The 27,108-nt window shown below is 46.9% G+C and overlaps 1 protein-coding gene and 1 pseudogene across 2 annotated transcripts in view; one reads left to right on the top strand and one right to left on the bottom strand.

Annotated features, from left to right (window-relative positions):
- The window catches only part of LOC309792012 (uncharacterized protein), a gene marked incomplete at its 5' end in the record, with an annotated part of 60,157 nt that overhangs the window by 30,570 nt on the left and 2,479 nt on the right, over positions 1–27,108 (top strand). The window contains 2 exons of the mRNA XM_082601211.1: positions 19,145–19,221; positions 19,760–19,877. Of these exons, the coding sequence (XP_082457337.1) occupies positions 19,145–19,221; positions 19,760–19,851 (169 nt within the window). The 3' untranslated portion in view covers positions 19,852–19,877. The remainder of the gene's footprint in view (positions 1–19,144; positions 19,222–19,759; positions 19,878–27,108) is intronic.
- Positions 11,257–17,239, bottom strand: LOC309791849 (putative ATP-dependent RNA helicase DDX28; annotated as a pseudogene). The gene is made up of 2 exons: positions 15,363–17,239; positions 11,257–11,400 (listed from the first exon to the last, which is right to left on the bottom strand). The product of its transcript is annotated as a putative ATP-dependent RNA helicase DDX28 (transcript).

The following is a 27,108-nucleotide window of genomic DNA, read 5'->3' as shown; positions in this document are numbered from 1 at the left end:
CATTTATTTCTGATCTGACCGTTATGATTTCTTTCCTCTGCTGACTTTGGTTTTTTTTTTTTCTTTCTTTCTCTAATTGCTTTACGTGTAAGTTTAGCTTGTTTATTTGAGATGTTTCTTGTTTCGTGAGGCAGGATTGTATTGCTATAAACTTCCCTCTTAGAACTGCTTTTGCTGCATCCCATAGGTTTGGGGTCGTCATGTTTTCATTGCCATTTGTTTCTAGATATTTTTTAATTTCCTCTTTGATTTCTTCAGTGATCTCTTGGTTATAAAGTAGTGTATTGTTTAGCGTCCATGTGGTTGTATTCTTTTACAGATTTTTTCCCTGTAATTGATATCTATTCTGATAGCGTTGTCGGAAAAGATACATGATACAATTTCAATTTTCTTAAATTTACCAATGCTTGATTTGTGACCCAAGATATGATCTATCCTGAAGAATGTTCCTCAAACACTTGAGAAAGAGTGTATTCTGTTGTTTTTGGATGGAATGTCCTATAAATATCAATTAAGTCCATCTTGTTTAATGTATCATTTAAAGCTTGTGTTTCCTTATTTATTTTCATCTTGGATGATCTGTTCATTGGTGAAAGAGGGGTGTTAAAGTCCCCTACTACGATTGTGTTACCTTCGATTTCCCCTTTTATGGCTGTTAGCCTTTTCCTTATGTATGGAGGTGCTCCTATATTGGGTGCATAAATATGTACAATTGTTATGTCTTCTTCTTAGGTTGATCCCTTGATGATTATGTAGTGTCCTTCTTTGTCTCCTGTAATAGTCTTTATTTTAAAGTCTCTTTTTTTCTGATATGAAAATTGCTACTCTAGCTTTCTTCTGATTTCTATTTGCATGGAATACTTTATTCCATCTCCCCACTTTCAGTCTGTATGTGTCCCTAGGTCTGAAGTGGGTCTCTTGTAGACCGCATATATATACTGTTCGTGTTTTCAGATCCATTCAGCCAGTCTATGTCTTTTGGTTGGAGCATTTAATCCATTTACATTTAAGGTAATTATTGATATGTATGTTCTTATTACCATTTTCTTAATTGTTTTGGGTTTGATATTGTATGTCTTTTCCTTCTCTTGTGTTTCCTGCCTAGAGAAGTTCCTTTAGCATTTGTTGTAAAGCTGGTTTGGTGGTGCTGCATTCTCTTAGATTTTGCTTGTCTGTAAAGGTTTTAATTTCTCTGTCGAATCTGAATGAGATCCTTGCTGGGTAGAGTAATCTTGGTTGTAGCTTTTCCCCTTTCTTCACTTTAAATATGTCCTGCCTGTCCCTTCTGGCTTGCAGAGTTTCTGCTGAAAGATCAGCTGTTAACCTTATGGGGATTCCCTTGTATGTTTTTTGTTGTTTTTCCCTTGCTGCTTTTAATATTATTTCTTTGCATTTAATTTTTGATAGTTTGATTAATATGTGTTTTGGCATGTTTCTCCTTGGGTGTATCTTGTATGGGACTCTCTGCACTTCCTGGACTTGATTAACGATTTCCTTTCACATATTAGCAAAGTTTTCAACTATAATCTCTTCAAATATTTTCTGTGTCTCTTTCTTTTTCTCTTCTACTTCTGTGACCCCTATATTCGAATGTTGGTGTGTTTAACATTGTCCCAGAAGTGTCTCAGATTGTCCTCAATTCTTTTCATTCTTTTTTCTTTATTCTGCTCTGTGGTAGTTATTTCCACTATTTTATCTTCCAGGTCATTTATCCATTCTTCTGCCTCAGTTATTCTGCTATTGTTTCCTTCTAGAAAATTTTCAATTCCATTTACTGTGTTGTTCATCATTGTTTGTTTGCTCTTTAGTTCTTCTAGGTCCTTGTTAAACATGTCTTGTATATTCTCCATTCCAGTTCCAAGATTTGGGATCATATTTAGTATCATTACTCTGAATTCTTTTTCAGGTAGACTGCCTATTTCCTCTACATTTGTTTGGTCTGGTGGGTTTTTTTTTTTTTTTTTTTTTTTTTTTTTTTCTTTTTGCGGTATGCGGGCCTCTCACCGTTGTGGCCTCTCCCGTTGCAGAGCACAGGCTCCGGATGCGCAGGCCCAGCGGCCATGGCTCACGGGCCCAGCCGCTCTGCGGCATATGGGATCCTCCCAGACCGGGGCACGAACCCGTATCCCCTGCATCGGCAGGCGGACTCTCAACCACTGCGCCACCAGGGAGGCCCTGTCTGGTGGGTTTTTACCTTGTTCCTTCATCTGCTCTGTGTTTCTCTGTCTTCTCATTTGGCTTTGTGGACGGTGTTTGGGGTCTCCTTTACGCAGGCTGAAGATTCGTAGTTCCCGTTGTTTTTGGTGTCTGCCCCCAGTGGCTAATTAAGGTTGGTTCAGTGGGTTGTGTGTGCTTTCTGGTGGAGAGGACTGGTGCCTGTGTTCTGGTGGGTTTGTCTGGATCTTGTCTTTCTGTTGGGCAGGTCTGCATCCGGTGTTGTGTTTTGGGGTGTCTGTGACCTATTATGATTTTAGGCAGCCTCTCTGATAATTGGTGGGCCTGCATTCCTGTCTTGCTAGTTGTTTGGCATTGGATGTCCAGCACGGGATCTTACTGGTCTTTGAGTGGAGCTGGGTCTTAGCATTGAGACGGATATCTCTGGGAGGCTTTCGCCGTTTTGATATTATAAGGTGCCCAAGGTCTCTGGTAGACCAATATTCTGAACTCTGCTCTCCCAACTCAGAGGCACAGGCCTGACACCCGGCTGGAGCACCAAGACCCTCTCAGCCACACAGCTGGGGGTGAAAGCAAGAGCTAGCTTTGGTACATCTCAAAGAACACCAATGAGATTCACTCACCATTTTCTCTCCATCAGTGAAGAAAACAAAATTCAGTGTTCGGTGAGTCAGCCACCTTGGTAGCCAGCCTCCAAGAAGGCCCTAATCATACCCTAATTATCTCCCAGTCATCATGCACCTGTGTGCCTCCTCACAGTTGAAAAGGGCTGATGTTTTAACTAATAAGACATTGCAGAAATGACAAAGTGCAGCTTCCAAAGGTATAAAAGATATTGGAGCTTCTGCTTTGGTTTCTGCTAGATCACTCATCCTGGGGTAAGCCAGCTGCCATGTCATGAGGACACTCAAGCAGCCCTAAGGAGAGATTCATGTGGCAAGGAGCTGAGGCCTCTTACTTACAGCCACATGAGTGAGTCATCTCACAAGTCACAATACTTAATTTTATTTATTTATGGTTGTGTTGGGTCTTCGATGCTGCACAGGGTTTCTCTAGTTGTGTCGAGCAGGGGCTACTCATCATTGTGGTGCATGGGTTTCTCCTTGCTGTGGTTTCTCTTCTTGTGGAGTATGGGCTCTAGGTGCATGGACTTCAGTAGTTGTGTCACGCAGGCTCAGTAGTTGTTGCTTGCAGGCTCTAGAACGCAGGCCAAGTAGTCGTGGCACATGGGCTTAGTTGCTCTACAGCCTGTGGGATCTTCCTAGACCAAGGATTGAACCCCTGTCCCCTGCATTGGCAGGCAAATTCTTACCCACTGAGCTACCAGGGAAGTCCAGTGTGCTCTTTTTTAAACCTAGTCTGTTTTCATTATTTTCTATCTTAACTGTTCTATATTAAATAAAAAATAATAATACTCCTTTCTACCCCTCCTCTTTGAGGATGATATATGAAGAAGTATGTCTTATTTATTAATCTGAAATTTTCACCTTACTTTTAAGAAGTAATCATAATGTCAAGTATTTAATACCTTTCACTTCCACCTTGAAAAGCATGGATATTAAAGTGCTAATATAATTACCTTCCCTAGTCTATCATTTTTACTTTTTGTTATATATAAAAAACAACTAAAAATATGCATGGTTTGTAAGGAAATGACAAATTTCAGAAAATTCAGAATCTGCATACACTCTATACATAGCTTCTAGAAACAGACACAGAAAATTGCCAGATACTCAGAGCCCCCCTTGTCCAATTCTAGTGACTCCCCTTAAGGTTTAATATTGTTCTGGTATCTAACAAAAAGGTCACTTTACCTGTATTTTGTATTTTATATAAATGTAATGGCACAGTAAAATCACTTTTGGATTGGGCTTTTTTATTTTATGTTGTTTATGAATACGCCTATATGGTTGCCTGTTGTTGTTGTCATGCACTGACACTGTTGCATAGGATTCCATAGTGTAAATATTTAACTATTAATTAATTTTTTCCAAAATGTATTACAATATGAGTGATTTTCAGTTTGGGTCTATTGAGAATTGCACTGGTATATACATACTAGAACTTGAACTTTGGTGGTATGTGTATAAATTATTGTTCAATATACATGTAGTAGTAAAATTTTTGACTCATAGCTTTCATCTGTTTATCTTTTTAGATATTTGTAAATATTTTCAAAACATTTGTATGATTTTTCATCCTCAGCAGCAGTGAATGAGATTCAAGGATTACACACATTCTTGTCAAACTTGATAATACCTGTCATGTTCATTTGAACTTTCTGGTTGGTGAGTGATAATTCCATTTAATTGATAATTGCATTTAATTGACTACTAAGAAGCCAAGCATCTTTTGATATGTTTACTTAACGTTCTGTACTCTCTTTCTTGAAATATCTTTTGGTATATTTTTCCCATCTTTGCTATTACATTATCTTCTTATTGAAGACTTTTTTTTTTTTAACATCTGAAGACTTCTTATTTAGGAGTTTTAAATATATACTTGATATAAGTTCTTCTGTCTTTCTGTCTCTCCTCTTTCTTTAGATGAGTGTCAGTTTTTAATGTTAATAACATCTAATTTGTTATTTTCCTCTATTTAGTCTTATTTCTATTTATTTATGTAATCTTCTTATCTGTTGGAAAACACATTATATATTCTAAACCACAAATATGTTTTCGTTTCTTCAATAAATCTAATTGTTAAGCTTTAAATTTAAGTTAACTTTCTGAACTAAATATGTTGTATCATAGTGAGCATTAATTTGTCTGTGACAGCTGAAAGGTTACATTTATTCAGAAAATGTTGTATTCAGCTTTCTTTTCATTTGCTCCTACTTCTCATTGATTCACAGAGGTAAACATCACTTCATCCATGGATCTGACTTTTCTTGATTTCTCATGGTCATTCTCATTAATTCTTCTTGCCTCATGAAATCTTTAGGCATTGCATTATTCCACAAAAGCAAAAAGCTTCCTTGGGCCTTTTTCCTCAGGAGATTGATTATTCCCACATTTTAAATGGGAGATTGCAATAAGTTAGGAGAAAATGCCACAGGGGTCTCTCTCTTTTTTTTTTTCTTTCACATCTTGTATCAGCCTCTGCTTGCACTCTGTGTTCAAAGATTTTTGTACAACACATTGATAGAAGTGCCAGGTGTTTCTCTCCTTGGGGCAAAAGACAGATTAATTACCTGACAAATAAAATAAAGACAGTGTCCTTCTCTGTTCACATGTTGGAAAGGATTGCTTGCATCCTAATTTAAAAGTTTCAGGTGAGTGAAGCTTAAGATTCCAAAGCTTTAATCCATATTTGCACCATGCACAGCATCCAACAGGACTGCTTTACATAACCCCATGAGACTTTTGTGGGCAAGTGAAATAGATAAAAATATAAAACTATTGCTGTCTTTTTGGGTCATAAAAAAGATTTTTTGTCTCATTTAAAATATTTTTTTTTCTAAAATCCAAAAACGTGTCAGGCTAAAATATTGGAATTTCAAACATGGTAAAACCCCTTTTGAACGATGCGAAGTGAGACTTCTTTGTAGTGCTGATTTGCATTGCCCACTTGCTTGGTTGGCCAAAAAGGGCCTACGCGTTTTTTCCTGAATATATTCAGGAAAAAAAAAAAACGTACGCCCATTTTGGCCAACTGCATCATTGTCGAAGTTCTGCCGCTTTTCATGTGCTTTAAAGGCGACTCCGATCTACCTCTTGAAAACGGTTTCCTGCAATTCTGCCTTGTTTTCAAATCCTCTTTGTTGCCTTACCTCAATAAGGTACGAAAGTTATCATTTATTATCCTGCAGGTTTGTGAATTTTAGTGCCTCTGAGATTCATTTTTCAACTCGCCTTTTTGGGAGCTGGCCTCCAAACCGCAGGATTGCTTCAGGCCCTATTCTGGTTCCGGGGGGCAGGCAGAGCCTTTGGTTAATTCTTCTTCCTGATTGGAAATTAGAGTGACATGTGTCTGTCCAAACACCTAGAGCTGATCTCTCATTGGTTCCCCCTCTACCCGTTCAACCTCTGGACAAACTGCAAACTGTACGAAACAGGAGGTTAAAGGTGCTGATTCTCCAAGTGGGGAGATTGTTGGTAAAGCAGCTGGAATGGCGAACCCGAGCACCACGAGATGAAAAATGAGGTGCGTTTTAGAAACGTTTCCCGATCATATGGTGTACCATCCTCTGGGTTTCCCATGCATGTTTTAGCTGTAGGAAGATTCCCTTGAACCTGGAGATTTCTGACCCATGGAATGGGTAGCATGCAGTATTACTTTAAAGGGTCTGCATTTGCTCACGCAACCTCACCAATCCGGTCGCCCCCAAGAGTGTCCAGCCTTATGTCTCTTCCAGCTGTGGGTCTAGATGTGGTCAATCCAGGTTGCATCACAGCCACTGAACGAATTTTGTAAGAATTTCTCTTTCTTTCACTATCTTTGCTTTTTTTTGTAATTTGTATTTATAATGGGATTTAGCTGATTTTCAATGCTGTGTTTGTGCCCCTTTACACCCACTATATTCACTTACCGAGAAATATCAATAAATACTTTTTAAGATTCTTACTATGCGGATATATTCTTCTGTGGTGAATAAGGTGTGTTGAGTCCAGTTCACTGAGCAATGAGTATGTCTTCTCTATTACATATTTGGTTGATTGAACGGTATCTGTGCTAATTTCAAACTGTTGTTTTATGCATCACCCCACCTCACCTTTCCCCTTAAGCAGCCATAAGTGTGTTTTCTAAATGTGTGACTCTGTTCTGTTTTGTAATTTAGTTCATATAGCGATTTTTACATTCCGTTTATAACTGATATCTTATGATAAGTTTCTTTATCTGTGTGACGTATTTCTCTTAGAATCATCGTACCTAAATCCACTCATTATGCTGCTACTAGCCTGAGGACATTGATTTCATGGCTGAGTGATATTCCATTGTACATAAGTACTACAACTTGTTTATCCATTTTTCTCTTTCATGAGATACTTAAGGTGTACCCGAGTCGAGGATTTTGTGAACACAGCAGCCCTAAAATTTGGGGTGCCTGTGTCCTGTCGATTTTTGGTTTTCTCAAGATATAAGCCCATGAGTGGAAGTGCCCTGTGCTCTGTAGCTCTGTTTTTTAGATGTTTTAGGAAACACCATACAATTTTCGAGAGTGGCCGTTGGCAATTTATATCACGCCCATCAGCGTAAAAAAGCTCCCTTTTCTCCTTGACTTGCCCTGCATTTCTGGTTTTTACACTTTTTCAGCATGGCCCTTTTGACCAATGCCTAGTGAGACTTCTTTGCAGTGTTGATTTGCATTGCCCGCTTGTTTGGTTGGCCAAAAAGGGCGAATGCGTTTTTTCCTGAATATATTCAGGTGCTCAACAGGGCATGTAGCAGGTGTGGGTGAGTGTCACGTAGCGCACACCCAGCGCATAGAAGGTACGCAGGATGGAGAGGCTACTGTCCAGTGAGTGCCCGCCCTCCACACCAGTAAGGCAAGCAAACTTCCGGGTATTGTTGAGAGCTGGGGGCACATAGGTCAGATGATCATTTTCAGAGGCAGGGGTAGCTTACTGAAGTCCCTAACACCCACTACCACCCGTCTGTTTACCTTTTTTTTTGGCCGTGCCACGCAGCATGAGGGCTCTTAGTTCCCCCACCGGGAATCAAATCCGACCCCCCTGCAGTGGAAGCGTGGAGTCTTAACCTCTAGACTACCAGGGAAGTCCCCCGTCTACCTTTAACTGAGGTCACAAGCTCCAGCTCAGAATAGGAGGCACACATGAGGCGGATGAGGTCAATTTGTTCCAGGGTGAGGCGCACAGCATCCCGTTCGTGGGTCTGGCATGGGACGTAGGCTGACCAGAATTGAGGGAAGGCCAGGGCTTAGTTTGGGCTTTGGAACTCCTTGGGCTTCTCATAGCCTCCTCAGCTGGCACAGCACTCACTGTGCCCAGAAGTCACATGTAATGCGCTGCTTTTTCTGTGGTACTTGGAAGCCCATCAGGTGGGCTCACTGTGACCCCTGTAGCCCCCGGCATCCATGGCATGGCACTTTCTAGGTCACTATGGTAACTTCGTTCCAATGTGACTAACCTGTGGTCTCTGTGGCCCCCAAACTGCCCCACATTCCCCAGCAGCCATGGTGGCACCTTGTGTGTCCCTTTGGTACTTGGCCACCCACGAGACCACCTTTCAGCCTGTCCAAGCTGGTCTAGCCATGGCTGAAATTGCACAGATTACCATGCTATAGCCCACTGTGGTAAAACTGCCTCAGGACCAGGGGCATGTTGTTGTGGCTGGAGGGAGGTCAAGGCAAATGGGTGGGCTCCTTAGGTCTTGGGATCGGGCAGGACACATTGCCTGGCCTGGGCCAGCCTGGGGGTCCCCCACCTCACACTGTCACACAGACTATACTAGGAGCAGCTGAGCCCTGGGCTGAGGGGTTCCCGCCAGGGAGGGGATGACAGAGAAGGGGAAGGACATCCATAGATGATGGAGAGGACATCCAGGGGTGGTGTGAGGGAGCCTCCCCACTAGCGCTACATGCTCCGGACCTCCTCCCCTGCCCAGGGCCAGGCTAGGCCCCCACCGGCCCCCAGCAGCCCGCACACACTGCAGCCACCCTTCCACAAGCGGGAAGTCCCGCATCAGGGCCCGCGTGCGCTCCCGCGGACTTGGGGTGCTGGAGGTGCCCAGCGTGGTCTGCACGAGGGTTACCGGCCGCAGCAGCAGACCCAGCAGGAGCAGCAGGCACAGCAGAGGCCGCTGGCTGCATGCGCGGGGACCTTCGAGGCCCCCGGGCCGCAAGCTGCGCAGGGCAAGGCAGGCGGGCAGAGGCGGGTGTGAGAGGGGCGGGCGATGGGGTTCTGCCCGTCGACACAGGCCACCCAGCGGCGCGGCCTCGCGAGGGGGGCGGGGTGAGGGAGGGGATACAGAGTCACAGGACCCTGCGACCCGTGTGCGGAGAGCCGCGATCCGGGAAGCCCGGCAGCCACAGGGCGGCACTGCCCTCCCGCCCCCTGCTCAGAGGCAGCTCCCGCGGGCTAAGCTGGCCTCTGCTGAGAGCCCACTCGCCTCCCATCGCGGGTTCCCTCCGCCCCCGCCCCTCTTCCCACACCCACTGCTCCGAGGGGGCGCCCTAGGGTGCTCTCCCCCGCCTCTAACCTTCCTGTCCAAAATGGGGTGCTTCTCTCAGAGGGCCACCTGCAGCCCGTGGCCTCCCGGGAGCACACCTCGTCCCCATCTGCCTGCAGCCGGCCCCGCCCACCCCGAGGGCTGCGTGCGAGGGTCTGTGTGGCCACAAGTGCTCTGGGCTCCCGGTTTCCCGGTACTGGGCCATGGGGGCTGGTGTGGGGGAAGAGATAATTTCTGGAAATGGGGGGTAACCTTGTGAGCTCTGGATTCAGGAGGGGGCCCTCTGCCCCCGACCTTCTCTCTCCTCCTACTTGACTCCCCAACCTGCATGACCATTCTCTGGGGACTTGAACCAGCGCCTGGGAACTATCAGGAACCTCCCCCACTTCTGTCAGCCAGCCTCAGGAGAGCGCCCTCAGGAGCTGCTACACCTCCCCAGGGCCTGAATAGAGGGACTTTTGGGATGTGAACTGAACAACCTTCTGGGGAGAGTCAACACCCTTTTACTCAACAGAGCAGGAACTCAGTCAGTAGGCTATTTGTGTGGAAGGAAATGAAGTCGCTTCCATGGCAGAAGAGCCCCCACCGCAGCAACCTTCGTCCCAGAGCTGCTGGCTGACCTTCTGGCCAGGATCCCTCCTACCTCAGCGTGGAAGGCCCGGCCTCGTGGAGAAGTGTAGGTTCTGAAGAAAGACCTGGCACCTGGGTTCTGCTGCTACACTTGCCTTATCTCGTGGCCCTTGTGGCTCTAGCTTTCCCAGAAACCTCAAGGGCTAAGTGCCTGTGCTTGCTCAGAGGCCGCACGCCATTCCCCATTTCCAGCCTCAGGCCCTCCCTCTAGCTGCCTCCTCTAGGGACCCCCTCCCCCCAACACACACACACACACACACACACATACACACACACACACGCACGCACACTGGGGATGTGCCTTCTCACAGCAGCTCAACCACTGAGATGATTTAGGGACTGTGCCCTAACTCCTGCATCCCCAGCCTCTCAAGTTTTTGCTCTGATCCCTGGCACACCCTGGCGCTGTTCCACCTTTGGAACCTTTCCCAGGCGGCAGGAGTGCCTAGCACAGGGCTAGTGACCTAAGTATGAGCACTGGCGACCCTACAAATCTGTTACAGAAAAACATTTTATTGAGCAGTAAGGGACCCCACTGGGGACAGAAAGGGCTGGCAATAAAGGAGCATGTGAACCTCGGGGCGGGGTGCGTGCTGCTTGACTCTCCATCCTGTTCTTGCTTCAGGGAGCAGGGCTTCCTGGGCCTCTCTGTCCTGCCTCCTGAGACCCCAGGCAGGAGGCTCTTTGGGAAGCCACAGATTGCTGCTTTCAGTTTCAAAAAGCCCAGCTCCCCCCTGGTTTGTGGTGGTGGCCGCTGAAAATGGCTCAGGGCAGGAGCCCATGTGGTAGACTGCTAAGGCTTCTCTGCACCCTGTCTCTGCTCCTGCATCCTCCTCGGCTCGCAGAGTGCAGACTTCACTTTCTTCAGCTCACAAAGGGGCCCGTGAGGATTGAGCAGAGGAATGCCAGGTTTTCTTCCAGGCCAGCTTCCGCCCTGGGATGTTCAGGGCAGACTCTCATTTCAAACCTCACTTTCTGAGGCTCCTGGCTTATGGCCATTTAGTGTGCAGGGAGGCTCCTGGCTGAGGAGGGCTCAGACAGAACGACGCAGGTTCTAATCTGTGGTAGTGGGCAGTGGGGGGCGGGGCGGGAGGGGTCACTGCAGGAAGAGGCATTCGCTGTCTTAGGCAGTTAAACCATTGCCCTGTGTTCAGAATGGTTCAGCCAGCAAGATTCTGTGGAGTCCGCCTCCTGGCACCATGCTACAATCGCCGGATTTTGGGTCTGGAGCAACCGAGATCTTCGTCCGACTCTTCCGGAGTGTGCTTTCTCTCGGGAGCACATCTGGGGACTGGCTTCTCGCTTCCGACTTTGCTGGCATGGCCAAAGGAGCATCCCCGTAGGCCCGGTAGCCACCAACCAGGCAGTATGTCTCCCCATGCCGGCCCAACTGCGTTTCTCCACACCCTCGGTTGAGGACATGGTAGTGACCAGGTTTAGGAGGAGAAATGGGAGCCACAGCTGCTGCAAAGAAAATCAGAACTGATCAGTCACTTCTGCTGTACACAGTCTCCTGCCAGAATTTCCCTCTCTCATGTCTCTCCCAGTTTCTGGCTGAAGACCTTTAATCTACTTGACATCCAAAACACAGACTTGGCCCATCAGCTCTATGAGTCCCTAGAGAAGGGACACTGGCTGCAAAAGCAATTCCTAGAGCCTACGGCTGCATCAGATGAGGTAGTCTCTTCACCGTTGCCAGGGAAAACAGTAGAACCCGAAAGAAATTGCAATCATGATCCTCTCCATCTCTCCCTTCCACAACAGAGAAAACATTTCTTGCAGTGTGTCACTTCTGAGGCTTTAATGGAAACGTCTTTCAAGTTTTGGAAAAAGATAACCTAATATAAATTGGTTAAGGACCCCTCCCACCTTGGCAACCCCTCTTGGGCCCCATTTATAATGCCTGTTACAACCACACTGAACTCTAGCCCTCTGATACTTTTATCTAGATTAGAACAAGGCCAAGTACTGAGGCAGAGTGATCAGGAGACTCAGAACCGGGTTCTGGGTACCAAGTGTAGGCTCACATCCACCCAGCCTCCTGGGACACCATCTGCTCAGCCCTCCAGTCTCACTAGCACTTCATCACCCCCCTTGGTTCTTCCGGTCTTCCCATGAATAAGGCACCACCCTCTCCCCTAGTACTCAGCAGCTCAGTATGGGATGTGTCTGAGGGGACCGATATAGATGTGTACATGACAGCACAGAGGTGCCTGGGTTTGAAGGTGTGGTTCAAGAGTGGCCCTCTTCCTCAAACTGCTCCGTTTACCATCTGCCAACAAAAACGCACTTGCCTTTTGCTAAGAGGCCAATCAGGAAAGGGTCTGAATGGAAGCATCCTGTAGCCCAAAGCGGAAGGCAACATTTGTAAAGATCAGAAGCTTCCTGAACACTAGTTCAGGGATGACCTTTCACTTGTCCTCAGCAGTGAGCACTGTGGGACCCTGAAGGTGTCCCAGGTCACTGGTATTACTTACAGCTGGGAAAGTGCTGAGGTTTACGTAGTAGGCAAGCCCCACAGGAACATGTGGCAGCCAGGTGAGGTTGTGTGTACACCATGCCTCTTCTACAGATGCCCGGTCTCGGTGTACCTGCTGCACTGCCCAGCCAGGGAACAGAGCACAGGTTTGAGTAAATATAGACGATCCGGTCAGACACTCTCTCTCAGACAACCAAAGAGATTGGTATCTCTTTGATTGGTGGAGAACTGGTAGGGAAGTTTCTCTGAGGGCAGCACATTTCCATAGTTATGCTGCCATGGAAACTGTGAGAAGGCCTGTGAGGTCATCACTACCCAGTGAGGTCATAATAAGGAACCTGTGACTTGCGGTCAGGCTTCAGGAGGAGGGGCAGTTTTGTGGAGGAGAGCAGGGTGGAGGCAGAGGTACTCTGCCTGGTCCCTCACCCCTGGGCTTCCCCACCCATGCCCTAGTCTAGTAGACACCCCACGTGGGGCGTGCAGGTGGGCTGGTACAGCCCCAGGGGCCCCAGGAGGGCAAGAGAGACCCACATTCTGAAATTGGCTTGAGAGGCAAGATTAACGTTAAGAGACAGCTAGGTTGTATGGCACTGACCCTAAGAGGCAGAGAATTGTGTGGACTGGGGAATCAGGGAAGGCTCCTTGGCAGTGGGCCTGAAGGACAAGTGAGATTTGGACCCATGGGGAAGAGAGGGAAGACATTCCAGTTTGGAAGAATACAAGCAAAGACACACTCTTCTCGACCTTGTCCTGCCCCAAATATAAATTCATAGAACCCTCACATTTTTACACCTGAGGGCTTAGAAAAACCAAGATGTTAAGGAGCCTACCCAGTGTTACACAGCTAGTGGAGAGGGGTTCTGCCCAATGGTTACGTTCATGTCGGGGCTCCGGATTTACAGCTGATAGGAATGTGAGGACAAGCTCATGCCGTTTCAAACATTTCCAAGTGATACTGAGAGAGATGTTAAAGGTGCAAAATGAGGGTGCTGAATGACCTCACAAAGTGGGAATGGTGGGCCCATTTTAATATGAAATTCAAAACAAATTCATGACAAAAGGACATAATACAAAATGACAACATAATCATTACACTCCCCTCTCCCCTAGAAGTAAAAATCATTATAATCCTCACTCTCTCCACCATGAAAGGATGAGATAAAGGCTCAGCAGCAGCCCCCATGAAAATCATGGTCAACACTGTGAAGAGGGGTAAGACAACTTGGTCCGACTCAGAGAAGGAAAGAGACAACTCTGCCCTTAGCCTGATCAGGCCCACAGGAAGGAACCACATTTGGGGCAGCTTTTGATAGTGTGGCAATGAGAGAGAACCTTCTTTAGGAGGGGACTCCCTGTTGCCGACCTTGAAAAAGCAAAGATGGGACCTTCGTTTACTGGGGCTGTTGCAGAGGGGATGTGCCCAGGAGGTAGAGACTGCTTGGACTACCCTTTTAGAGGTTGGGCTACCCTGGTTGAGAACCACAGCATCTTCTATCCCTAAACTGCTTGAATCAGTGGGTGCCCGTTAGGACAGACGAAGTCAGGCCTCATTGGAGCAGACTGCCTTTGGGAGTGGTAGAAGGTAAAATGTGAAGGGGAATGCTCTGGCGGAGGTTTGTCACGGCAGGTGGGCCAGCATGAGACCATTCAGAATCTCCAAGGCTCCGGAGATTACTTGGCTGGGAGCATCCCTCTGATGTGGTGTGGGGACTCCTACCTTAACAGGACCTGGCTGGGCATCTGGGGGAGGCAGAATAAACGGTTTATTAACTTAAGAGAGCGAGAGAATCACCTGGGGGGTTCCACCAAACCACTTAAAAAGCCTTGTACCTGGATTCTTGAGCCAACCCTCAGAAAACTTATCTAGATCTGGAGTAGGGCTCAGGAAGCTGCACTTTTCATAAGCTTCCTGGGCAGTCCCACCACAGTGGTCCATGGATAGAGAGACCAAATTATTGTGTATTCTCGGTTGCTTTGGGGAGTCAAAGTGGGCAATATTAAAAACTGCAGCAGGCATATGTATAAACAGGGAATATTCAAGGCAAGCAGAGGTGTATAGTTATTCTATGCATGAATCAGATTTGAGAAAAGGTAGCCTGGTGGTTAAAGAACACAACCCTGAGGACAGACAAACCAGATTCTTTCCTACTGACTTGTGTGATTTTGACCAAGTTCTTTTATCCTTCTGTTTCTTCATATGGAAAAGAGCTATGACTGTACATTTAGCACAATATTCTCTTTCGGCAAAGGTTGCTCTGGGTCCATTTGTGTTCTCTGCAACTTAACCCTTTCCAGTGCGCAAGCATTTTTAAGTTGTTTGGTGAAGTATTACATTTGACTTTCAACAGTTCATTACTTTGGGCAAAGCTTATATAATGCTGCAGAGACTAGAACCTATGCAGAGATAGATGAGAGGATGTTATAAGCTTATTCTGCCGGTTTATAAAAAAGTTTAACCTTTTCTCCTCTTCCTCCACCTGCCACCAAGAGATGAGAAAGAAGGCAGAGCCTGGAAATGCACACCAAGCAATATTTCTGTGTCAGTTTGCCTTTTATTCCTCTGCCAGTACTTCCCAGAGAGATTTCACCAAAAGTGCCTAAGCTTGCCATGGCCATTGTTGTGAAGAAAATTTCTCTTGCTAGTCACATCCCCTTTTCCTTCTCCTGGAGGCTTAATGGATGTTTGGGGGCAGGAAACAAAATTTAAACTAAAACATCAATTGAAAGAGCCTTCGTCCTAAGTGTGGTAGTTTGGAGTGTGAATCTTCTCAGAGTCTACTGAATTCTGCCCCAGTGGAAACTGTTATTAAGGGGCACCCATAGAAACATAGCTTATTGTTAGAAACCATGACATAATACAGAGCCAAGATCGACATTATTCTTCACGTGAAAGACTACAGAGAGCCGAGCTCAGTAGTTCACCCTCCAGTGTTGGCCAGCAACTTACCTTTTGAAGCCAGACAGCAGCCCGGGTCTTCAGAAGGTGACTAGGCAGCCCAGAGCACCCCACTGACAAGTGTGCTCACCCGTCCAGCACAGAGGGAAAGGTCCCTGTTACGGCATCATATATAAGCCTGCTGCAATAAGGTTTGCTGGTGCAAAGGCTCTCTCACTGAGGACCCCAGTCCTGGAAGGCTTCTCCTCCGGCGAGCTGCCAGTTCAATCTTCCGAGCCAGGCTCACGTCCCAGGGATGGGTCACAAAGCTGACGACGGTGCCTGGCACCTCGCCCCCCACCCGGCCCACCCTCCCTGCTCTGTGGATGTAGTCTTGCAGGGTGAGAGTGAAATCATAATTGATGACTAGCTCCACCTGGGTGCTGTCCAGGCCCGGAGAGGCGATGTCTGTGCAGAGAAGAATGCCTGGGGAGCCCTTCTGGAAGGACTGGAAGATGCCTGCTTTCACTGAGGCAGGCATCTGTCCCTGCAGTCTTAAGTGTTGGATTTTGTGGTCATCCAGAATATATACCCCAGCCAGTTCACAGCGCTGTAGCAATTACAGAACACCAGAACAGTTCCTGCGGCGCCAGTCCTATATGCTCTGTCATGCTGCCTAAGGATCTGTACCAACCCAGTCACCTTCTCTGTTCCCTTCGGCCTCATGAATGTCTGTCTGACATGAGGCATGATGCAGTGGAGCTTGTCACTGGTAACGGAGGTTAGAGAGTCTAAGCTGGCAACTTTACTCAGCAGCTGGCCTCCACCTTCGGGAAATGTGGCCCCCACCAGCACTAACTGAGCTTTGGGATTGAAGGGGTCTTTTATGTCAGCTGAGCCTTCTGCTATATGGCTCCCCTCCAAAATGTAATCCACCAGTTCCAGGAAGATTTCATCCAACAGCATGTCTGCATCATCCAACACCAAGAAGGAGAGCTGCTCCAGGCTGATCAGTTGAGTTTTCAGGGCCTTCCACAGAGCCCCCGGAGTGGCCACCAGAATATCTGCTGGAGGTTGTTTGGACAGTTGCAGCCGGATCCTCCTCATGCCATGGCCTCCCCCTAACTCCCGCACCTGGAGGTCCAAGGAGCTGCCCAAGGCCTGGGCCACGGCACGCACCAGTTCGGCTAATTCTCGAGAAGGCACAAGAACCAGGCCTCGAGGAGCAGGGATACGACAGGGGTCCAGCCTTGGCTGGCCCAACAGCCGTTGAAGGAGAGGTAGCATGTAGCTGAGTTTTGCCACTGCCGGTTTCTGCGGCGCAGAGGATGTGGCGGCCGCGAAGGAGTGGGGGAATGGTACTCGACTGCACGTTTGTGGGCCGAACAACTTCGGGAGCAGCCTCCTGTAGCGCGCTCAGAACGGGGAGCTCCAGACACACTTCAGTGCAGCTGCCCTTGGGCGAAAGGTTCCGCAGCGCTGGAGCCTCATGTTGCGCGCACTCGATGGAGAAATGGTACGCGTGGGTGCACCGATTCCTCCAGCCCCACGAAGAGAGTGGCGCGGGTTCCAAGAGCCCAGCGTGAGGTGAGCCGGCTGGTTCAAGTCGGGTCGCCGCACTGACATCAGCGTCAGCCCAGGACGCGCCAGCATCGGCCGCAGGGGGGCTACGCTGGCCGCTATGCCGCTCTTCCTGCCGCCGCTGTAGAGCCCGCAGGATGCGCACCACGGGCAGGGGCTCGATGGGACCGCAGACCGTCAGGTCCCGGCGAGGCGCCAGAAGCAACCGAGCCGCGAGCGACAACAGCCGCAGCCGCCGTGCGAGAGCCATACACCCCTCGTTGCGGGAGAGGCGCACGACAGTGACGTCACAGGCGCGCCAAAGCCTCGCGGACGGTGGCCGGCGCGGCTCAGTAAGGCCCGCGGACTCGGTGAACTGTGTGGAAGGAGCGGGATGTGTAGAGCTTAGCAGCGGCGAGGTGTGTAGGTCCGAACCGGGGATGGTGACTCCAGACCCCCGCCAACCTTGGGGAAGGGTGCGCGGCGGAGGCAGGACCGGGGTCCGGCGATGCGCGGCGATGGGGCCCTGGCATTACGAACCAGGAGGGCGGAGGGCTTCTGGCGATCCGATGTCCGATCCCTGCCGTGCTCTTTTGTCGCCCTCACAGCTCCTGTCATGGCTTGGCCAGTTCGGGTCTCCCCCTGTGACTTATGATGAGGGTGCGGCGATGTTTTCCCAGATGTGGTCCCCGTGTAAGGTCTTTGAATACAAGTATTTATTGAGCGTCTGAGTGAATGCGTCAGGCCTGGGGGCCGAGACCAGGAGTCCGGAGTCGTAGGTCCAGGCTCACCCTTCCCTTAGAGCTCCCCAGAGAGCTGAGGGCCCCGAGGGCAAGCTGATGGCTTTCAGCGTATCTTCTCTTCAGTCAAGAGAACTCATCTCTTGGTACTTTTCCCCTTTCTTTTCAGCTGAGGTTCATTCTCCCCTCCCTTGTCACCCTTTCCAAATTCTCATCCTGAACCCACTGCTTTCTTGGGTAGTTCACCTCCAACGGCTTTCCAGTCAGATACCTCAATTCCGTAAACAGCAGAGAGGAGGGTCCTGCTACAGGTTTGTGTCTTGTCTCACAAAGCCACGGTCAGGCAGAATATTTTACTTTAATTCAGTTGTTCAGGTTGCCAAAAAGCCTTAGACAACAGGTACTTCCTGAACGGATACCGAAAATGGGTGTCCGATCATTTCTGTAATTTCCAGTGTCTTGGGTAGGAGATAAGGTAAACGTGGATTAATCACCTGGGAGGTTCTTAACATCTGGCGAAAGGGTTTTACTTTCATCAGACACCGTTATAGAGATAAATACTATCAAATTTCAAATAGCATTTTGATACACGATAGACGTTCTGGAGAGTTGAATGCTAAGCCAGCAGAGGAGAGGGTTTTGAGTCCTCATGGGTGAACAGAGTCATTGGAAAGAGCAGTGGCTCTTGAGTGAGGGTGATCTTGCCCTCACCCGTCCTCCAGAACGTTTGACAATGGCTGGAGACAGTTTTCTTGGTCACATCCGGGGTGTGGGGGGGGGGCGGTGCTGCAGACATCTAGTGGGTAGTGGCCAGGATGCTACTACATATCGTACAAGGCATAGGACAGCCCTCCCCACCACCCCAAAAGAATTATCTGGCCCCAAATGTCAATAGCGTGCTATGGAGAAACCTTGGATAGAGGCTGAGGACTGAAGAGAGGCTGAGGTTGTCCCATGTACTCTCACCTCAGGTAGTCAGTCACATTTGCCAGACCCTTGTGTGGCCCTGCCCCTTTCCCAGAATGTGTAGCAGGCACACTGATGCCATTGCTTGTCATGGCCTTGGGATGAGAAAACCTTGGGGGCTCCTCAAAGTCATAAACACAGGAAGGAGTGGTTTAGGAGGGTGACGTGGGAGAAGAGAGCTTTAGGAAGAACAAAATTGTCCTCATGTGTTTGGGAAATGTGCCAGATGGAAAAGAGATGAGGTGTGCCATGGGGTGTACCATTGCAGAAGGCAGACTGGGACTGATGCATGACAGGGAGTCAGATTCTGAATTTGATATAGACTGCTGTAGCAACTAGAAATGCCTAGATCTGTCTAGAGAGTGCTGGGTTTTCTGTCACTGCAAAGTTCATGTATAGGCTGATGACCAGTGACTGGTGATATGATAGAGGGGAGTTGATATAAAGGATGCTCTAAGATACTGTGATTCTACACTACTTTTACGATTCTTTCCCAGAACTCGGAGCTCCTCGTTCGTTAGCTGAAGAGCTCCTTGGATGTCTGCTCTGACAAGTTTCATCCATTTACATGTGCCACTCATTTTTCAGGTACAAAACAAAGAATCGCTTTGCACAAAGCCAGAAGGGCTACACTGAAAGAATGATCAGAAAAGAAGAATACATAGGTATGTATTTGCATTGACTTTCTCCAACTATTTGAGACAGGGTAGCTGGTTAGTGGCTGCTTTCTCGTGCTCGAGCCCTTACAACGTGATCTCCTCAGAATGTCATAGTGATAGGAGCCTGACTGAGCCTGTCTGTCTCTGCCCATGGACCCTAGTTTCTTCTTGTCATTGCTTTAGGTACTGTGTAAGGCCCTTCTGTTTTCCTCCCACTCACAGCAGACACTGAGTAACCTCTAGTTGTGACTGAGATGCATATTTCACAGTATAGTACTTTAGAAATGAGAAAGGTTTACTTATTGTGGAAACAAATGTAGGCTCCTGGGAGTGTTAGTGTCACTTGATAATGTTTTTCCCAGGGCTGCCATGGTAACTGACTTTGCCTGGTTACTCCCTACGTTTTCCATTCGACACAGCAGGCCCACTGCTAGGCCTCTCACCTGAGAAGTCCAGAATCGGGAAGACACAGGCTGTATCAGTTGCACTGCGGCCTTATTCACAATAGCCAAGATGGTGAAGCAACCCAAATGTCCATCAACAGGTGAATGGATAAAGAAGAAGAGGTCCATGTACACAATGGAATATTCACCATGGAGAACAATGAATTACCGCTCTTTGAGGCACCACAGATGAGCCTAGAGATAATCATGGAACATGAGGTAAGTTGGAAATCAAAAGACCTATATCCTATGATATTACTTATAGGCGTTATCTAATAACTGACCCACAGGAAGATATTTCCACAGAGAAAGACACTCACAGATGTAGGAAAAAACTATACTTATCTAAAAGGAAAGGTGGGAGGAATGGATAAATTAAGATCAGTGTTACATATACCAATACATTTTATATACATGTGTCACAAAGACCGACCATAGAGCAAGGGAGGTCTACGGAACACTGTGTAATATTTTGCATGGGAAGAGGATCTGTATATGAATAGACAGATATAATGTACAAATGAGCCAGATTGTGTACAACTAGGGCAAACAATATTCTAATCATTACCCCGATTACAAAAATTAAGACAACCAATAAGAAGTAATGAGACATAAAATTATGGGGGTTTCTCCTGGCACATTCCATTCTAATTTACAACCTAGGAACACGACTTCCAGAAAGGCTCTCCTGCCCTACTACCCAGATTGGGGAATGAAGAAATGCTGCCTCCTTGTGACCGTTTCACACAACAGCAGCTTTAAACCCACTGCTAATGGTCACTAACTATTCACCAAACGTGCAGTTCTGTAATGGCACCTGTCCACCAAAAAATTCCTGGGGTCGAAAACCGAATAAGAAATTCAAAAGAGGGAAACCTTCCAAGAAGACAATTTCAAGAGGTATATTGTATGCACACTTTGTTCTCCTTTTTTTTAAACAGAAACAAAAACGGCTTGGAAAAATGATGAATTTTTGGTATTTGTAAAGACACGCAAACCCAAATTACAAAAACCTATCAGCTCACAGCAGTCAGAATGGCCATTAGCAAAAATGCTGCAAGCAATAAATGCTGAAGCGATTGTGGAGAAGTGCGTACCCTCCGTTCTAAGGGGGATGTGGTATGGGCCACTAATGAAAACACAATGGAGGTGCTTTGAAAAGGGAAACATTGCGCTACCAGGCAATCAGTCATACCCACTGCTGGACCTGTCACCTGAGAAAATGAGAATCAAAACCTCACAGACTGGCAATTCTGCACTCCAGCAATACTTACCATAGCCAACACTTGGAAGCAACGAAAATGTCCATCAACAGAGGAGTGCACCAAGAAGCAGTGGTCTATGTACACAATGGAATATTACTCCAATAAAAAGTTTAAATTAAATTTAAAAACAAACATAAGTAAGGAGACGTAAGCATTTGGGGGTTTATCTGGGCACATTCTTCTCTAATTTATAACCGAGGAACACCACTGGCAGGAAGGTCTGTTTCCCTAGTACCAGCGTGGGGAACTTAGAAAGGCTGCCACCCTCTGGCCATTACCTGCAAAAGCAGCTTTAAAGCCTGTGCTAATGGTCACTTCATGTGAACAAGTACTGCAGGGCTGTAAATGAAACCTGCCCTCAAAATGTCTTGAGGGAGGTAATGGCCAAAAAATTTCAAAATGTGACACATACTTTAAGAAAACACTTTGAAGAGCTAAGCTGTAATCACAGCTTGAAAAATAAGAAGGACATGCCTTAAAGCTTAATGTCAAGGGATTATGAGACACACGGAAATTCAACCACAAAGAGGTATCAGTTCACACCCCTCAGAATAACCTTCAGCACGAAACCCATAATCAATAAATGCTGGGGCTTCCCTGGTGGCGCAGTGGTTGAGAGTCCACCTGCGATGCAGGGGACGCGGGTTCGTACTCCGTTCTGGGAAGATCCCACATGCCGCGGGTGCCTGTGCTCTGCAACGGGAGAGGCCACAACAGTGAGAGGCCCGTGTACCGCAAAACAAACAAACGAAAATAAATAAATAAATGAATGAATGAATGAATGCATGCATGCTGAAGGTGTTGTGGAGAAATGCATACCCTCAACTTTCAGTGGGATGTACCCTGGAAAGAGCCACTAATGAGAACAGAATGGAGATGCCTTTAAAAGGTAAACACTGAGCTACAATATAAACCAGCAGGCCCATTCCTGGACCTATAACCAAAGAAGACAGAATTGGAAAGGCACAGGAAGGCAAATGTGCACTGCACAGTATTACAATAGCCAAGATATGGAAGTAACCAAAAAGTCCAGCAACGGATGAGTGGACAAAGAAGAACTGGTACAAGTACAGACAAAATATTAGCCAAGGAAAAAAAGGACACATTGCCCTGTGCAGCACCGTAGATGATTCTAGATGTAATCACACAACCTGGAGTAAGTCAGAAAGAGAAAGACACATATTGTATGATATCACTTATAGGTGTTACCTAAAAATTGATACCAGTGAAGATATTCCCACAGAGAAGGGCTATCAGAGATTCATTAAACAAATTTATGGTTCACCAATGGAAAGGTGTGAGGATTGGATACATTAGGATATTGGGGTTAACAGACGTATACAAACACAGGTGAAATATATAATCACCAAAGACCTACGGAATACCAAGAGAAGACTACTCAACATTCTGTCATAACGTACATGGGAAAAGGATCCCAGGAAGAATAGACATATATTTATGTATAAAAGAACCACATCTTGCACCTACAACAAGCCAAACGTAATCAAACTTGCTGTAATAAAAAATTAAAAATTAAAAACACGAACAAGAAGTAGTGAGACAAACTTGAGGGGCTTTCTCCTGGCACATTCCATTTTAAATTCCAATCTAGAACACGACTTCCATTGAGGCTCTGTTGCCATAGTAACCAGATTTGGTGAGGAAGAACTGCTGCCACCTTGTGGCCGTTCCACACAACAGCAGCTTTAATCCCAGCACTAATGGTCAGTGGATATTCAAAATCATTACAGGCCTGTAAATGACACCTGCCCTGAAAACAAATCCTGGGGTCATATATCGACCAAAAAATTTAAAAGACGTCCATATTTCAAAACGACAGTTTCAAGAGGCATAATTTATGCACATCTGGCTTCTGTTTCTTTTCCTTTCCTTTTTTGTTAAAAAAATGGGAACGGAAAAAGGCTGAACATCAGGAATTAATAAAGCCATGCAAGTCCAGTGTACGAAAACGTTCACCTCACAGCCGTCAGAATGATTATCAGCAAAAAAAGTCTAAAAGAATAAATGCTGAAGGGGTTTTAGAGAACTGTGTACCCTTTAGCTGCTGGTGGGATGAAACCTGGTAACAGCCAGTAGTGAGACCAGATTGGAGGTGCGTTTAAGGGTAAAAATGGAGCTACCATGTGATCTGGTAGGCCCACTCATGGGCCTATCACATGAGTAGACCAGAATCAAAAAGACACAGGCTGGCAATCCTGCACTGCAGCAACATGTACCATAGCCAAGACCTGGAAGAAACCAAAATGTCCATCAACAGAAAAATGCACCAAGAAGAAGTCGTCCATGTACACAATGGAATATTAGCCATGAAAAAGCATGGAACAGTGCCGTTGGCACCACCATAGAAGGATCTACAGATAATCACCCAACTTGAAGTAAGAAAGAAACCGAAAGACAGACATCCTATGACATCACTTACAGGTGTTACCTAAAAATTGATACCCATGAAATAATTTCCAAGAGAAGGACACACATAGATTCAGAAAACCAAATTATGTTTAACCAAATGGAAAGGTGTAAGGAATGTATGAATTAGGATATGGGGGTTAACAGACATGTACTAATACATATGAAATATATAATCACACAATACCTATGGAATACGAAGAGAGGTCTACTCAACACTCTATAATATACACGGGAAAGGATCCAAAGAGGAATAGACAGATACATTGATAGGATGAATCAGAAACTGTACACCTAGGAGAATCTACATTTTTATCAAATTTGCTCTGATAATTAATAAAAATTAAATTTAAAAAGCAAACAATTTAGGATATATATGCTCTTGGGGCTTTGCGCTGGCACATTCCACTCTAATTTGCTGCTTACTAACACAATTTCCAGGAAAGCTCTGTTGCCCAAAAACCCAGAGTTGGAAATGTAGAAATGCTGCCGCCTTGTGGCCGTTTCCCACAAGAGCGGCTTTAAACCCACAGCTAATGGTCACTTAACATTCACAAGGACTCAGGGCTGTAAAGGACACCTGCCCTAAACAACTGTGCGGAGGTAGGGAATGGACAAAAAAATTCAAAACTGCAAATTTTTCAAGAAAATTATATGAAGAGGTTAATTTGGCTCACTCTCTTTTAAAAAAAGGAAAATGGATAAAAGCTCAACCTCAGTAATTATTAGACTCATGCAAATCTAATCTACAAAAAGGTTTCAACTCACACCAGTCAACTGGCTATCAGCAAAAAGACTACAAACAATAAATATTGAAGGGGTTTTAGAGAACTGTGTACCCTCTAGCTTCTGGTAAGATGTAAAGTGGTAACAGCCAATAATGAGAACAGAAGGGAGCTGCAATTAAAATAAAAATTGAGGTACCATTCAATCCAGCAGTCACACCACTGGGCCTCTCACCTGAGACCTGAATCGAGAAGACCTGGGCTGCAAAATCTGCACTGCAGCCTTATTCACAATAGCCAAGACAGTGAAGCAACCAAAAGGTCCATCAACAGATGAACAGATAAAGAAGAAGTGGTCTATTTATACAACAGAATATTAGCCATGGAAAACAATGAAACACTGCTATTTGAGGCACCGTAGATGAGCTTGGAGATAATCACAGAACATGAGGTAAGTCAGAAAGCAAAAACCTATATCCTATGGTATCACTTATAGGTGTTAACTAATAACTAACACAAATGAACATATTTCCACAGAGAAAGACACTCACAGACTTAGAAGTATGCTTATCTAAAAGGATAGGTGGGGTGAATGGAAAAATTAAGATTAGGGTTACCATACGTGTACAAATACCTATTAAATACATATATCAAAAGACCGACCATATAGCAAGTGAGGTCTATGGAACTGTGGAGACGTCCCAATCACCTGACTGCCCTCCGACCTGCCGTGAATTGGAGACTGAGACCAGGCACGCCTCTCTCCTTCTCCATTCACTCAAGGACAGACTGGGGGTCATGGGAACCTCAGAATCGAAACCAGATTCTAAGACACCCCTGGGGTGTCTCCTAGCCAATTTTTACAGCCCTCGGTTTCTCCCAAGTTCTCCGTTGCCGACGGCTTATTTTCTATTCCACTGTGGCCAGGCCACAATATCCTCTAGACAATCAATCCAAATGGCCTCCTGAAGGGACTTTCAATTTTAACATCCTCTGTGATCTAGATAATTACTGCCGCAGGATGGGCAAATGATCCGAGGTCCCCTATGTTCAGGCCTTCTGGTATTTACGCTCCCGCCCCTCCCTCTACGTCGATTGTTTCACTTCCCAGATCTTTCTTGCCAAACAGACATCTCCTACATCCAAGCCCCTAATTTCTTTTGATGATGACTCCTCTCCACTAGGCGACCCACCCGAATCTCTCGCCTCTCCCCCCTCCAGAGCTCCTCTCCAGCCTCCACCCAACCCTGAAGCGGTCCCTCCTCATCCCGCAGCCGCTCCGGCCCATCCAACCGCTCCCCCGCCTCCCTCAACGGTTTCTCCTCCCTCGCCCCTTGCTTCGCCAATTAGTGCACATACACGCTCTCCCGACTCCCAAGATCCAAATCTCCTCTGCCCTCTGAGGGAGGTAGAAGGAGCGGAAGGATTAGTTAGAGTTCATGTTCCCTTTTCCCTCCAAGATCTCTCTCAAATAGAAAAGCGATTAGGCTCCTTTTCTGCCGACTCTTCCCGCTACATCAAATAATTTCACTACCTCTCTCAAGCTTACGATCTAACCTGGTATGATATCTTTGTGATCCTATCTTTTACTCTGACCCCTGATGAGAGGGAAAGAGAATTCAAACTGCTGCCCGAAACCATGCAGATCAGGTTCACCTTACCGACAACTCCATGCCTGTCGGAGTGACTGCTGTACCTGGTACCAATCCAGGCTGGACTTATCAGGATGGCCAAGATGGCCGTCATAAACACGACCTCATGATCCAGTGCCTCCTGGCTGGCATGCAGGCTGCTGCTCATAAGGTAGTCAATTTTGAAAAACTAAAGAGATAATCCAAGAACCTAACGAAAATCCAGCTATCTTTCTCAATCGCCTTACAGCGGCCTTAACTTTCTACACCCAACTGGATCCCGACACCCTGGCAGGGGCAGCGGTCCTAGCCACCCATTTTATCACCCAATCAGCCCCGGACATCCGAAAGAAATTAAAACGGGCAGAAGACGGCCCTCAAACCCCTATTCGAGATCTGGTAAAGATGGCCTTTAAAGTCTACAATGGCCCTGAGGATTTGGCAGGATCCAGCTGACAGGCTTGGATGCACCAGAAGGTGGCCCTCCAAACCCAACCTCTTGTAGCCGCCCTAAGGCCGGCCATCTCCCATGTATCACAGCATCCTTGGGGTCCGCAAAAGGCAACCCCGCCGGGGGCCTGCTTCAAATGCAGAAAAGAAAGCCACTGGGCTCGCCAATGTCCCAATCCCCGACCTCCTAAGTCCTGTCCCAGCTGCGGGTTAATGGGCCACTGGAAGAGTGACTGCCCTACGACTGGCCCTCCCTCAGCATCTCCACGTGGGGGGCAGGCCGACCCAATGGCATTACCACTCGAACTGCTGGGATTGGCTGACGACTGACGGCACCCGGACTCGAAGACCCCCATCACCCTCACCGAGCCCAGGGTAATGCTACAGGTAGCGGATAAGTCCATTTCACTTCTGGTGGACACAGGGGCTGCCTATTCGGTCCTGCCTACTTATTCCGAGCCAGTTTCTCCTTCCCAGATCTCGGTCATGGGTATTGATGGCAAACCATCCTTCCCACTCCAGACCGGTCGACTCCCATGTCATATCAAAGGACTCCCTTTTACTCATTCCTTCTTAGTCATACCATCCTGCCCAGTTCCCTTGCTAGGCCGAGATGTCCTTTTCCACTTAGGGGCCTCCCTCCAGCTGGACAGACTTGACCCTAAGGTCCCCTCCTCCCAACTCCTGCTTCCTCTTCTCGGCCTGTCTCTAGAACCCTCCCCCTCTACCCCCCTCTTCCAATCACACGGAACCCAATCAATCCCCATGTCTGGGATGCTTCTAAGCCCATAATAGCAACACACCATTCCCCCGTCCTCATCCGCCTAAAGGACCCCTCCAAATTTCCATCAAGGCCCCAGTTTCCCATCTCTGAGACTCACCTTAGGGGCCTACAACCTATTATCAAAGGACTCCAAACCAGGGACTCCTTATCCCCAGTGACTCTCCCTGA

This window comes from Mesoplodon mirus (assembly GCF_964341445.2).
Source record: "Mesoplodon mirus genome assembly, chromosome: 16".
Taxonomy (NCBI): Eukaryota; Metazoa; Chordata; class Mammalia; order Artiodactyla; family Ziphiidae; genus Mesoplodon; species Mesoplodon mirus.
The sequence above is the reverse complement of the archived record's forward strand: the minus strand, read 5'-3'. Positions and strand labels throughout refer to the sequence as shown.